At 55.0% G+C, this 12,566-nt stretch overlaps 1 protein-coding gene across 1 annotated transcript in view; it reads right to left on the bottom strand.

Moving 5' to 3' along the window:
• Positions 1–3,054: 3,054 nt before the first annotated feature.
• The window catches only part of SNTG2 (syntrophin gamma 2), a 184,813-nt gene continuing 175,301 nt past the window's right edge, over positions 3,055–12,566 (bottom strand). Inside the window, exons 17-18 of the mRNA XM_045447897.1 lie at positions 4,408–4,554; positions 3,055–4,168 (exon numbers count right to left, since the gene is read on the bottom strand). Coding sequence (XP_045303853.1) covers positions 4,420–4,554 — 135 coding nt within the window. The 3' untranslated portion in view covers positions 3,055–4,168; positions 4,408–4,419. The remainder of the gene's footprint in view (positions 4,169–4,407; positions 4,555–12,566) is intronic.

The raw sequence follows: 12,566 nt of genomic DNA on the forward strand, positions 1-12,566 counted from the left end.
GGAGCTTGCTGCGGCCAGGACCCGCCGGACGCGCAGAACCTGCACCCGTGGCAGCCTCCACGTCCTTCCGGGGTTTTGACACACACGGAAAACGCTTTTCCTCGGCGACGCCGTGCTGGCTGTCCCTGACCACGGCCGTGTCTGCGTCACGTGTGTGCAGGTGCACACGCCCACCAGGCGCGCCGTTTCGCGGGTAGGGGCGGGCGGACAGCGGCGGGCAGCTGTGCAAATGCGCCCCCGCCTGGCGGGGTTACGGAGTCCTCCCTCCTCCCTGTAGGCTGGTACTCGGGCTGCGGGGTCAGGCTGCTCCCGTCCGCACGCGGGAGGACACGGCGGCAAATTCTCCACTCGGGACCAAGCCTTGCTTGTTGTGAAGGCAGGACGGGGCCGGGCTCTCCGTCCTGGACCAGGTGTTCCAAACCGCAAGGCCCCGCGGTGACCCCCGCAGGTGCCCCGCAGCATCCGAGAGGCGCCGTGGCGGGATTGTATTCGTGCTACGGGGACGCCCGCGTGTGCACCGCATAAGGGACAGACTCGTCCAATCATGTGATTACACCCGAAACTAGTGTAACATCGTGTGTCAGCTGCACCCCGCTTAAAAAGTAGATAATAGATACATAAATAATTAGCCTGTGAAACCATGAGGGTTAGTTGAATAAATCAGTTTTACTTCCAAACAAACCCAAAAAAGTCCTGTTGGAATTGGGGAGGGATGGGTTAGGAACTGTCTTTGCCTGTTCTGTTGCTCCAAACTCTGGAAAAAACAAGATGATAATAATTGGTATAATCTCCAGTCTTACCCCTCCCCTATTTTTGTGCCTCTGGACAGACGACATCAGATGGCCACAGTCACTGAGTGGGAGGGAAGGGATTTACCCATGGCAGTCACCACAGGCACCAGGAAACGAGAGGTTTTACCGTCAGCTCCCACAAATCGTCCACAGGGACAGAACAATACACCAGGACCTTGTTGAGTGTTTAGGGTTCCACAGACACTCCTGTGATATGCTGAGCATCCTGAAGGCAGAAAACAGTCATGAAAGCTCACCGGCAGGTGGAGAGTACAAGTATTAGGTCCTGGGGGGGGGGGTGCCAGGAAGTTGCTGGTTATGACAAGGCCTCTGCTGGTTGGACCCCCAGGTCCACACACACACACACACAGCTCAACGAATATGGGAAGAGGTTCTCCGGCACTTGCCTGTGTCTGGAGGGATCCAAATGCAGCTGGATCCTTTCCTTACGTGGAAATGTCGTTTGAGGTCATGAAAATACAGACCACGAGGTGAGAAAAATAAAGTTTGTGTGAACCATGTAAAATTGTTCCTGACGCTCAAACCTGCTCACGGTCCTTCCTAGGACACCCGCCTCGGCATCCAGCTCCCTGGTCCCCACCAAGCGCCGCTGGCTCCTGTCACTTCTCAGCTGTGCCCCCCCCCCTCCCACCTTCTCCACCACGTGCAGGTGTCTTTGCTTCTCCTCTGGTGTTAGCGGGTCACTTTTCCTGCCAGCTCAGAGCCCGCCGGGCCTGTGAGAGCAGTCTGGGCACGAGACCCGAACCCCAGTCACAGACCAACGCGGTGCGTCCTCTGAGACACCGGTGATGATGTATTTGTCATTTCATTTCCTTGCCTTCAGGATGACGGACATTTCCTCCTCCTCCTCCACCCAAGACTTAATAAACCTTCAAGATGAATGTTCAGCTAGCAGGGTCACTAACGGGATGCACCTACTCAACAGCGTCCTGCCAGATGCCCACGTGTGGATTGTAAATTAGGTCAGGATCCACGGCATGGATTGAGATACTTTCCAAGAGGACGTGTTTCCACTTTGACTACAGTACTTCGTCACCGGGCAAGTTTTCTGCTGTTACTGTTGAAATGGGATAGAAAAATGTACAAAAATGGAACAAAGGGAAAACAGGCCACATTTAGAAGATACCGGTTACTACTCTCCAGGGACAGGCAAAGACAAAGTACGACCATCCTCTTGGGGTTCCACAGGCCCTGGGCTGAAGCGTGTCTCACCAGTTCCACGGAATCCGTGCCGGGGGGCTCAGCCTGGGGATCCCAGGGCCTCGGCTCACCCAGCCCCACAAATAGCCCGGCCTTCGACCTGGGCTGAGGCCTGTTCCCTCACCTTCATGGTGAGAACGAAGTCAGACCTGTACCAGGTAGGGAGCGAGTTGAAAGGGGTCGTGTGTGTGCGGCCCTCAGCATGGTCTCCAGCACCAATGACTTTGCACATGAGATCAGCAGATGATTCCCACTGTTAATTAGGATGGTTACTGACAATTAGGAATTACTGATAATTCCTAATTAGAATGCAAAACTGATATTTTAAGGTTAGCTGCACATCCCAAATGAAAATAAAATAATTTCTGACCCAGCACCCTGACAGTCTGGCGTGAGGAGCAGGCCCCGCCTTTGACGAGTCCTGTTTCCAAACCAAAGCAATAATTGTCGTTCCACCCCCACCCCCACCCCCCACTGGTCCACAGGGGCCTGAGCAGCCTGACCCGTGTGGCCACGTGAGGGCGGGGACGACTCCCGTGGCCACTGGGCAGGTGCACAGAAATGCAAAGGGAAAGACAAGTGGGCACATGGCCACTGCTCATTTCAGAAAAAAAAAAGACTTGCTGTTTTTTAATTTTTAAAAAGTTGTGCATATTTTCAAAGAATTGTATATTTATACAAATATAAAAATAAACTTTAGCATCAAATCTTCTTGGGAAAATATTAATCGTTCATTGTTATCCAGTAAAGGTACATTTTTTAAATCTCTGGTTTTAATGAAAATAAACAAAAAAAAAATCCTCACAATTTCTTCACTCTGGTGAAGAATACCTTCTAGTTTTGAGTGAGCTTAGACTCTTTGGCTCCGGCGAGGAAATGGAGAACCCTTAAATGTGGAGGCTGGCATGCCCCCACGGAGGAGACGCCGCAGAGGGCTGTAACTTGGTCTTCAGGTGGAAATGTTACTCCTGCTGCCGCGAATGTGGACATTGATGGGAAGTGTGACGTAAAGCAAGGGAACAGACGTCTGCAGAGAAAATTGTTGCCTCGTGCTCTGTGAACACCATTCTCCGGAGTATTATTTAAAATTCACCTTAAACAGTCTGCTGCTATTAGTTTTCCACAGAGGCCCTTGCAATGTAAACGGGAATTCTAGATATAATACCTATGATACACATACTATGTACAGAGATCTTCTAGAAGGGAGATGCATTTCAAACACCTAAATATTAGTATGTGTTTAATATATGATTATAAATATTTGATGTATATTACAAACCAAAACGGTTCTTCTTCCAAAACACCGACCGACGGCAGGTGGGTGGGCTGCAGGGAACTGACGTAGCCGCTCAGGTCCACACCCGCGGGGCCATGGGGCTGTCAGCACTGCACACCTGCTTTCCTGCAGCGGCAGGAAACATCTACCTGTTTTCCCAGAACTGTTTTCCGGAACTTTACAGCCCGGTGGTTTATGTGCTTCCTGTCCTCACAGCCATGAGAAACGAGGCTGTGACCTGGACTTCGAGTACAGGCTGCCTCCCTAAAAGAAGATTCAAGGGTTCATGAAGTTGCTTTCAATGACAAAACTAGAAAGCGGACCTTCTTAGAAGTGGTAAGCAGTACCAAAACCAAGGAAACCATGATAAAGGCTATATTTCACAGGTTAGGAAGGTCGTTTAAATTAGCATTTAAGTGATGCATTATGTAATTACACAGTTTATGAAAAGGTAGTATTGAAATTAATTTCCTTTCTCGCATACTTCTCATTTCTCACATCACACCCTTACTCAGCCCTCTTTGACAAAAAGGGAAAACAAGACCCTTCCCTGTCTGAGGACCGTAAAGCAGGGGATTCTCAGGATTTTCTCACATTTTATGAAAATACAATCTAGAGGATAGTGATGTGGGAGGCAGAGGGCGCGGGGCAGAGCCCACCGTGGCCTGACTCAGAGACTGGCCCACGAGGTGCATCATCTCCCGGGACGCGGACGTGTGTGAACGCAGCTCCACCCAGCAGCGCCCTGGCCTCTCAGATCTAAGAAGTGTGATGCGTCTCTGGAAACTAGTGACACGTTTTATTGGTATCACAACTAGAGGCTCATTATAAAATCACACAGAGTTGTAATATTTGCAGGAAAGAGTCATTTCTTAAGAAAATAATTTAGGGGTGCCTGGGTGGCGCAGTCGGTTAGGCGTCCGACTTCAGCCAGGTCACGATCTCGCGGTCCGTGAGTTCGAGCCCCGCGTCGGGCTCTGGGCTGATGGCTCAGAGCCTGGAGCCTGTTTCCGATTCTGTGTCTCCCTCTCTCTCTGCCCCTCCCCCGTTCATGCTCTGTCTCTCTCTGTCCCCAAAAAAATGAATAAACGTTGAAAAAAAAATTTTTAAAAAAAGAAAATAATTTAATGCTCAGCGCTCAGCAGAAGCACTTTTCCTCGCGAAGCTCTGGCCGTCCATGAACGCGGGGTCCACTGAGGCCACCTTTGCTGCTAGGAAGGCGTGAACACAGTGCAGGACGGCTGTCAGGTCCGGGAATTCGAGTTCCTGGAAGAAGAATAAGAAGATAAAATGAAACGCTGTGAGTCTTAGAAAAGCACATTACAAAAACATGTAACAGATTCTACGCTTTTTGAGCTCCCAGAAAATCACTCAAGTACAAACACACATGGAATAAGGATGGACCGAGGTCACAGCAGACACCTGCAGTCTCACGGGACACAAACAGGAAGACACTAGTTTTGCAGGGACCCCTGACAGATCAGGCTGACGGCTTCATTTTCTTGCATCTCAAACAGGTGATGCCCCTTCTGGGTGCCGCCCGGACCCCGTCTGCATCAGGTCGTGGGCTCCTGACTGGGTGGAGCGACTTCACTCAGGCCCCACCAACGCCTGGCCCGGTTGGTGCTTAGGCAAAGTTGTGACGGGGTCTCAGCATAGCAGGGCTCCTGGTGCTCAGAATTCGGTAGGACTGACCACAGTGCGTGACCACCGTGGTGTGTGTGTGCATGCCTGTGCATGCATATGTTATGTGTGCACACATGTGTATGCCTGTGCGTGTGCAACCATTCGTGGAAGGAACCGCCAGCAGCGGGTGAGCAGAGCGCGTGGGGCTCCCGGGCACAGGCGGGACCGTGGCTCACCCTCAGGCTGTCACCAGCCCAACAGGAGAAAGAGGAAATGATGCCCAAGGGGCAGGTTTCCTACAGAGACAGAGGTGCCCATCAGGTAAGAAAATAAAAGTAAAAACACTCAAAATCCTGGGTCCCTCCGTCCCCATGCAGACGATCCCAGATGCACTTGAAACAAAAAGGAGTCACAGACGGCCTTCCCTGTTCCTGAAAGCCCCACCCAGGTGCCCATGACCCTCCAGTGCGCTCGTCAGCCACGGACCCGCACGAGTGAGCTGCCACGGGGTCATCAGTGTCCTAACATTGCTGATGGTGACATGTGTGTCCTCTCTGGCTGCCCTCCCCACTCCCATTCTACCCGTGGAGAGAAAGCTTTAAATGCATTATTCTGGGGCGCCTGGGTGGCTCAGTTGGTTAAGCGGCCGACTTCGGCTCAGGTCATGATCTCACGGTCCATGAGTTCGAGCCCCGCGTCGGGCTCTGTGCTGACAGCTCAGAGCCTGGAGCCTGTTTTCAGATTCTGTGTCTCCCTCTCTCTGACCCTCCCCCGTTCATGCTCTGTGTCTCTCTCTCTCAAAAATAAACGTTAAAAATTAAAAAAAAAAATAAAATAAATGCATTATTCTGACTTTTTTCTCTCCTACTTTGGCACAATAAAGTTCCAAAATAATTGAAAACATCAAAATCCCTTTTAAGATGCTTGCTACCCGATTGACAGCTTAACTAAGTCTTGTCTACACCCCCTGTGCTCTACACTGTGGACACGGCCTCAGGAGGAGCCATGTCACTGTCCAGGATGACAGGCTGGCTCGTCTATTCCACAGACCCACTCCTTTCCGCACCTCTGAAGACAGGATCTCTGAGATGCACGGAGGGCATCTGCAGGAAGGTGAATCCCGCCCAGAGGGGCACCTGCCCACAGATGGGCCGATGAGGTCCCTGTGCTCGGAGCCACCGATTCCGGGTACAGGAACCAGAAGGGCCCCTTTTCTCTGTTCCACTTTGGATTAAGTTCCTTCTTTACAGGCAAATGAATCTTTACCTTGACAGCCGCATGACTGATTACTGCTTACTTTCACCTTTTCTGAGTAATGACCAGCAAGGTGTCTTAGTGGTCGAGGTGCACCCTCCTGCGACAGCGTCCTAACACTTACGTGTTCCTGAGGAATCACCTCACTCCACAGCCCTCGCGTCACCACAGGATCTAGAAGCTGCCTGGACCTCATGGCAGACCTCACCCCAAGCCAGCCTGCCAGTGGTGCCCACACCTTGGGACTCAGTCATGGTGGTCTTCCCGGAGGAGAGGAACTAACGAGTCTCTCGCTAGAAGGAACACGAGGTTCTTGCAAATCTCACACAAACCTAATGCAATTTCTGCATTTACAAGTCATAATTACCGAGCTTCCTGAAGGGACATTTCAAAAGAAGAGCTGCCACGTCCACGCGATATGCCTCAAGGTCTTGGTTTAACATCTGCAAATTGGAAACTGCTTTTCAAGTTCCCAGAAGACTTGTCTGGAAGTGCACGGTGCCGAAACAAGGAGCCGGGCACCTCCAGCACGAAGGCCCGCTGAGGGCGACATCGATACTTTCTGGCCCCACGTGTCGAAGGCACACACAGAATCTCTGCTCACACCAGTAAATTCCACACAAAACCACAGTCGACAGGGTCGAAATCCAGGAGCCAATTTAAAGCCTCCACTCTAGGTTTTCCAGATACTGAGTAAGCAGGCGCCCCGTGAACCTGCAGCCAGAGACCCAGCTACCTCTGGCTGGTGTCCTATCCACGTGCCACCAGCAAGGCTGTCCGGTGACACTCATCGACCTGAGCAGTCGTGTGTGGAGTTCTGACCTCATGCCCGCCAGGCAGTGAAGGCCCAGCATGCACAGCCGCCACGGAAAGCCACCCACAGACAGCTGCCACAGAGAACCACCATGGAGAGCCCCCGACGGAGGAACCCCTCCCCCCCAGCCACCAGGGAGAACCCTCCACAGAGAATCCCACTCCCCCCCCCCCCCACGGACAGCTCCCCACGGAGAGCCGCCCACGGACAGCCGCCACAGAGAACCACCACGGAGAGCCCCCGGTGGAGGAACCCCTCCCCCCCAGCTGCCAGGGAGAACCCTCCACAGAGAACCCCCCCCCCCCCACGGAGAGCCGCCCACACTGGGGGAGAAGTGGAAGCGTGACAGTATGCACAGAGCAGCGCCTCCCCAAGCTGTGTGATGGTGACAGGTGCTAAGGAGGCGCGGGTCACTGGGGGGGTCGCTGTGCCCCCGAGTCCACCAGGTCATGTCCCTCGGAGTGCCATGCTGTGTGCTTTGTCTCTCGGATCTGCCTGACTTAGGATGGGGCATCGTGGAGGCCCCCTCAGCTGAGCAGATGAAGGAAATGGGGTCTGTCCCCAACGGAGCATGTGCAGCCTTAAAAGGAAGGAACTTCTCCCACCTGCTTCAACAGGGATTAAGGACATGAGGTTGAGAGGAACGAGCCGGTCACAGAGAACACACCCTGTGTGATTCCCCTACACGAGGCGCCTGAAGTCACTGACACGGAGGGCGGACTGAGTGCTCGGTGAGGGCGCAGAAGGAAGGCCCTCCCCAGCGGCTGCAGTGCCCGTGACACAGTCCCGGCCGTGCGGACCCTCAAGCCTGTCCTTCAGGCATGTTCTGTCCTCCTGCACCGTCAGTCACTCCCGCTCACGTCCTGCAGCACCGTCCGGTGCAAATCGTGTGCATCTTATGGACAAGATTGGTGAGGTCCCGAGAGCCAGGCCGCACGCGCCTGGGGATGGACCCGCCTGCACTCGGCCCGTCCGCCGGCCCCCAGCACCTCGCCCACGCCTCTTTCTTCGGTGGCATGTTTGTCCCAATGACCTAGATCTTTAGAAACCGTTGTTAAATATTTCACGGTGGCCGAAATAATGATTTGGACTACGACTCACAGCTTACATGATCATCAACTTTTGAGTGTTTTAATACCTAGAACTTCTCCTTAGTGAAGTAAAACTTCTTAGGGAGCCATGTGTGAATCCCAGGTGTGAATCATGAGGTCGCCCGGAGCTGAGACAACTCTTCTTCCTCAGTCCTTGCTCCGGGCCTGCGGCATCGATCGCAGAGTGACGCGTCCAATCGGTGTACAGATGTCAGAATCACCTGCGCGTAGCCAGTAAACCTCCTCCAGTAGAAATCATCACATCACTGTCCGTATTTCCATCTCGGTGCACAGATCAGTGGCATTTGTCAGAAAGCGTCTGAGGCGACGGACGTCCCTTCCAAAGCCCAGCGGCCAGCGTCAGGTGACCTCTTTCCCTAATAGCCATCGGAGACCCCGTGCAAGGGGACAGTTGACCGTCCACCACCATCTAAGAGGACGGTTTGCACTCGGCCACAGCGATCCACACGCAGGTGGCACTTCCACGGGAGCCTCAGCCTGTCCCTTCCCCACGAAGGCAACACAGAGGCTACGGGGCTAGTGAGCAAAGCCACACGGGAACGGATGCTGGCAGAACACAGGATGAACATCTGGGATAACAGACGCGCCGTGTAATCATCCTGAGACGCACACAGGTGGGACTGGAGACAAGACGGAGTCGTGAGGAACAGCCCGGCCCCGGAGCTGGGCAGGTGTGGAACCGCACACGGGGTGTGATGGGGAGACGTTGCACCACACCCTCGGGACAGAGATCACCACCTGTGGGAAGGACGGGGTGGGGCACGAGCCCTGCTCCCAGGGGAGGGGCGACAGGGTGACGGGCCCGCCCGGCAGACAGGGCAGACACCACAGAGTCCTAGGTGAGGGGTCACCCGGCAGAGCGTGGGAAAACCAAGATCCCAAACATCCGAGGGGGGCAGGTTAGGTCTGGAAAGAGGGAGTCGCACGGAGGCCGTGATTCCCTGGGATGGCAGAGGCCGGGGAGGGGACGGTCCAGCCCGTCCACTGTCGGGTCACGCGGAGACCTGTTCGAAGTGCCCCCCTGACACACGCACCCACCTTCCAACCCTGCTGGGAATCTCCCCGGGCCGACCGCTCCCGTTCTCTGTTGGGTCCCCCCCCTTCCTCGAGGAAAGCGCTCCCCGTGACCTTTGCTGCGTCCTCTGTGACTCCCCTCCTGACGCTGCCGCCTCACGCCGGGAAGCCTGATTCTCTGGCTCATATTTGAAGCCACTTTTTCCTCTTCGGCAAACAGCAGAATGATGACTTCCTAAGTTTTATTTATGTGAAAGCTCGGCACTGTTACCTTGCCAGGATGTTGAGAACGTCTGAGTCTCCCAACAGCTCTGAGTGTGTCTGTCCCCCAGGGACACGTACTGGAAGGCCGAGCGTCTGCTGCGGGAAGGCTGTTTGCACGAGTGTGGTCTCGAGCCTGCAGCAAGTCCGCAGGGGCTCACACGTGCCAAGGGGGGTTGCCAGGCTGTGAAGGGCACCTCCTTTTCTCTGCTGTTAGAAATGCTTTATTTGGAAATTCCCGTGTTCTGACAAGGACACATACCCTCTTAGGCATAAACAGAGTGAATTTCCCACAGAGCTGGTAAAGGTTTTCCCTGTGAAATTAATATAGAAAACTCAAATAGAAATAAGTGTATTAGATGGGGCGCCTGGGCGGCTCAGTGGGTTAAGCGTCTGACTTCGGCTCGGGTCATGATCTCACAGTTTGTGAGTCTGAGCCCCACGTCAGGCTCTGTGCTGACAGCTGGGAGCCTGGAGCCTGCTTTCATTCTGTGTGTGTCTCTCTCTCTGCCCCTCCCCTGCTCCCACTCTGTCTCTCGCTCGCTCACTCAAAAATAAACATTTAAAAAATTAAAAAAAAAATAAATAAATACAGAAACCAAGAGGCCTCATCCTGGGCAGCCAGTGAGTCTGACCTCTGTCCCTTAATGGACTGGGGACAGTTATGGAGGGGGACATGGGCCCAGGCTATGGGCTTGTGTCACTTGCCCACAGCAGTTGGTGGGCTGGCTGGTTCTTGGGTCCTATTCTGTCATTCACAGGCTGAGGCCGGTTCTTTCTTGAACTCAGGATGTGCAGGCTCTGTGTTTAGACCGCTGACCAGACACACGGGCAACTAGTGCTCACCGCTCCACACGGCCGGGTGTCCACACGGTGACGAACACGGAGGAGGCACCGTGGACGGAGGAGATGGTCTCTGAGGCGGGGCTGCCCGGGTCCTGGCTTTCATTCCACAACCAGTCGTCTGTGATCCTCAGCAAGTGCCCTGCCGGCGACCCCGGCACTGGCACCCGGGCCTCGGTGGGGATGCCCCTGTGCAGGTGCGCAGGTGAATAACGGCGCACGGCACCTGCTGTCATCGTGGACACACGAAGGTTCGCTAGCGAAGACCCAACGAGACAGCTCGGTGCACAGACGCTACGTGAAGTCTGTTTCTGTTCAACTACAACAAGCACCCATCCACCCATTAAATTCTTTTTTCACTTTTTGAGAGAGATCATGAGTAGGGGTGAGAGAAGAGGGAGACGGAGAGAGAGAGAGAATCCCAAGCAGGCTCCACACTCAGCACAGAGCCCCACATGGCGCTCGAACCCACGAAGTGTGAGATCATGACCTGAGCTGAAATCAACAGACGCTCAACCGACTGAGCCCCCAGGCGCCCTGGCACCTTTTAAAGAAAGCCTGTGCTCCTTCTGGGTGGGCACCGTCCGTAGCCCAGCCCCGTGAGGGCGGCCAGGGCACCAACGTCCACGTGAACAGGCGGTGAGGGCCGGACGGTGTCCTCTGGAGGCTCAGAAGAGGGACTTGCCAGCCCAGGCCTGGGCCAGGCTGAATGACACCGCACTGTTTGTGTTTCAGGCAGAACCGATGGGTGCAGCTCATCCTTAAAAACCACATTTGTCCCACTTAAGTTACATTCCTGCTACCTGAGCTGGTGGCCTTCAGCGCACTGGCTTCTGTGTTCCGTGTCCTCACGCCCAGGCCCGGGCGGCCACACCGACCTTTGCCCTCAAGCCCCATCCCTGGCCCCCTGCTCCTGCACACGCTCCCTCTCATTCCTTCCTTTCCTGTTTCCTGAAGGGTCCGCCACCTGCTGGCACAGCTCTGTGCTTGGGGACAGCGGCTATAGAACCCCTTTTTGCACCTTTACAGTTTCTGGTGGAGGTGATGCAGCCTCAGAAGTGAGTGAGCCTCCTATCACGACAGAAGCTCATCGACGCCTCGGCACAGACCCCTGGAGCAGGAAGGGGTGAACCCGATCCAGCTGGACGCTGTGTGGCCTTCAGCAGATCCCTGTCTGTGCAGAATTTCCTGACTTGCCCCACCTGCACACCGGGTCTGTCCTCCACCCACCCCCTGCCCTGCACATGGCAAACCCTGAGACAAGAGACCAATGGAGAAGGTCCCCACGCAAGGCACGGCATCTGCCCTCTGCAGCAACTTCCCGTCTTCCCCAGGAGCGGGCGGGCCGTCACCGGGAGACAGCGCTGTCCTCTGTTGAGCGGGGACAGGGACAGGAGGCTCCTGTTCTTGCAGGCGGTGGTGTGCTGATGCCCACCTTCCCGTGGGCCACAGTGCCCTGGCTCTCAGGGCCGCTTGGCGTGGGGTCCCCGCCACCGTCGTTGGCAGCAGCCGATGGCAGTGTGTCGTGGGAGCTGGGCTCCGGGGGCGCTGGCCTCTGCTCAGTGCCCGCACCACCTGTCACGGCCCAACCCTCTGGGTGTCACCAGCATGCTCCTGTGCAGAACCCGCTGGTGGGGAAGCAGGACCTGTGAGAAGCCCATCCTCCAGCCCCAGAAACTCAGGGCAGCTCGGGCAGATCAAATTCCTGTCCCCGGGGACTGGCTCCTTTCGTGTGAGATGAACACGGAAAGTCTGAGTTTGAAGGCAAGTTGATCTCTTTCACTTTATTTTTTACACCAAGGTCTTGCAAAGGAAGTGTCTGGAAATCCCAAAGGCAGCCGTGGGTTCCCATAAGGTGATGGGGCAGCCCTGTCAGCGGCTCACGGCACTGGTAACGCCACGGCTGTTAGAAATCCACTCAGACTCTTCCTTCGGGAGAGAGGAGCCACCAGGGGTCACTGAGCCCCTTCTAAGAAAGCCCGTGGGCTCCCGTGGTGTCGTCACTGTGGGTTGATGCAGCTCGCTGAGCAGGTGGGGTGCAGCTCTGTATTCGTGGCCTCCTCTTGTTCCCACCAGTTTAAAAATCAGAAACCAAAAATAACCTACTCCTCGCGATGTGCAGATTCTCTTACCTCTGGGACGTGAGCAGCCTGTGCTCGAGCGGAAGGCAGGCTGCCCGGAGGCCTCGAGCTGCCATGAGGACAGCACACAACCAGCTGTGAACCCCGGCACACGCTTGCAGGCTGAGTCAGGAACTGGAGCTGCCCAGGGAACCGCCACGCAGGAGCCTGCCCACGGGAGCCGTCCCACGGAGCCACTCCACGGGAGCCGCCCCATGAGAGCCTTCCCACGGG

The sequence above is a fragment of the Leopardus geoffroyi genome, chromosome A3 (genome assembly GCF_018350155.1).
Source record: "Leopardus geoffroyi isolate Oge1 chromosome A3, O.geoffroyi_Oge1_pat1.0, whole genome shotgun sequence".
Classification (NCBI taxonomy): domain Eukaryota; kingdom Metazoa; phylum Chordata; class Mammalia; order Carnivora; family Felidae; genus Leopardus; species Leopardus geoffroyi.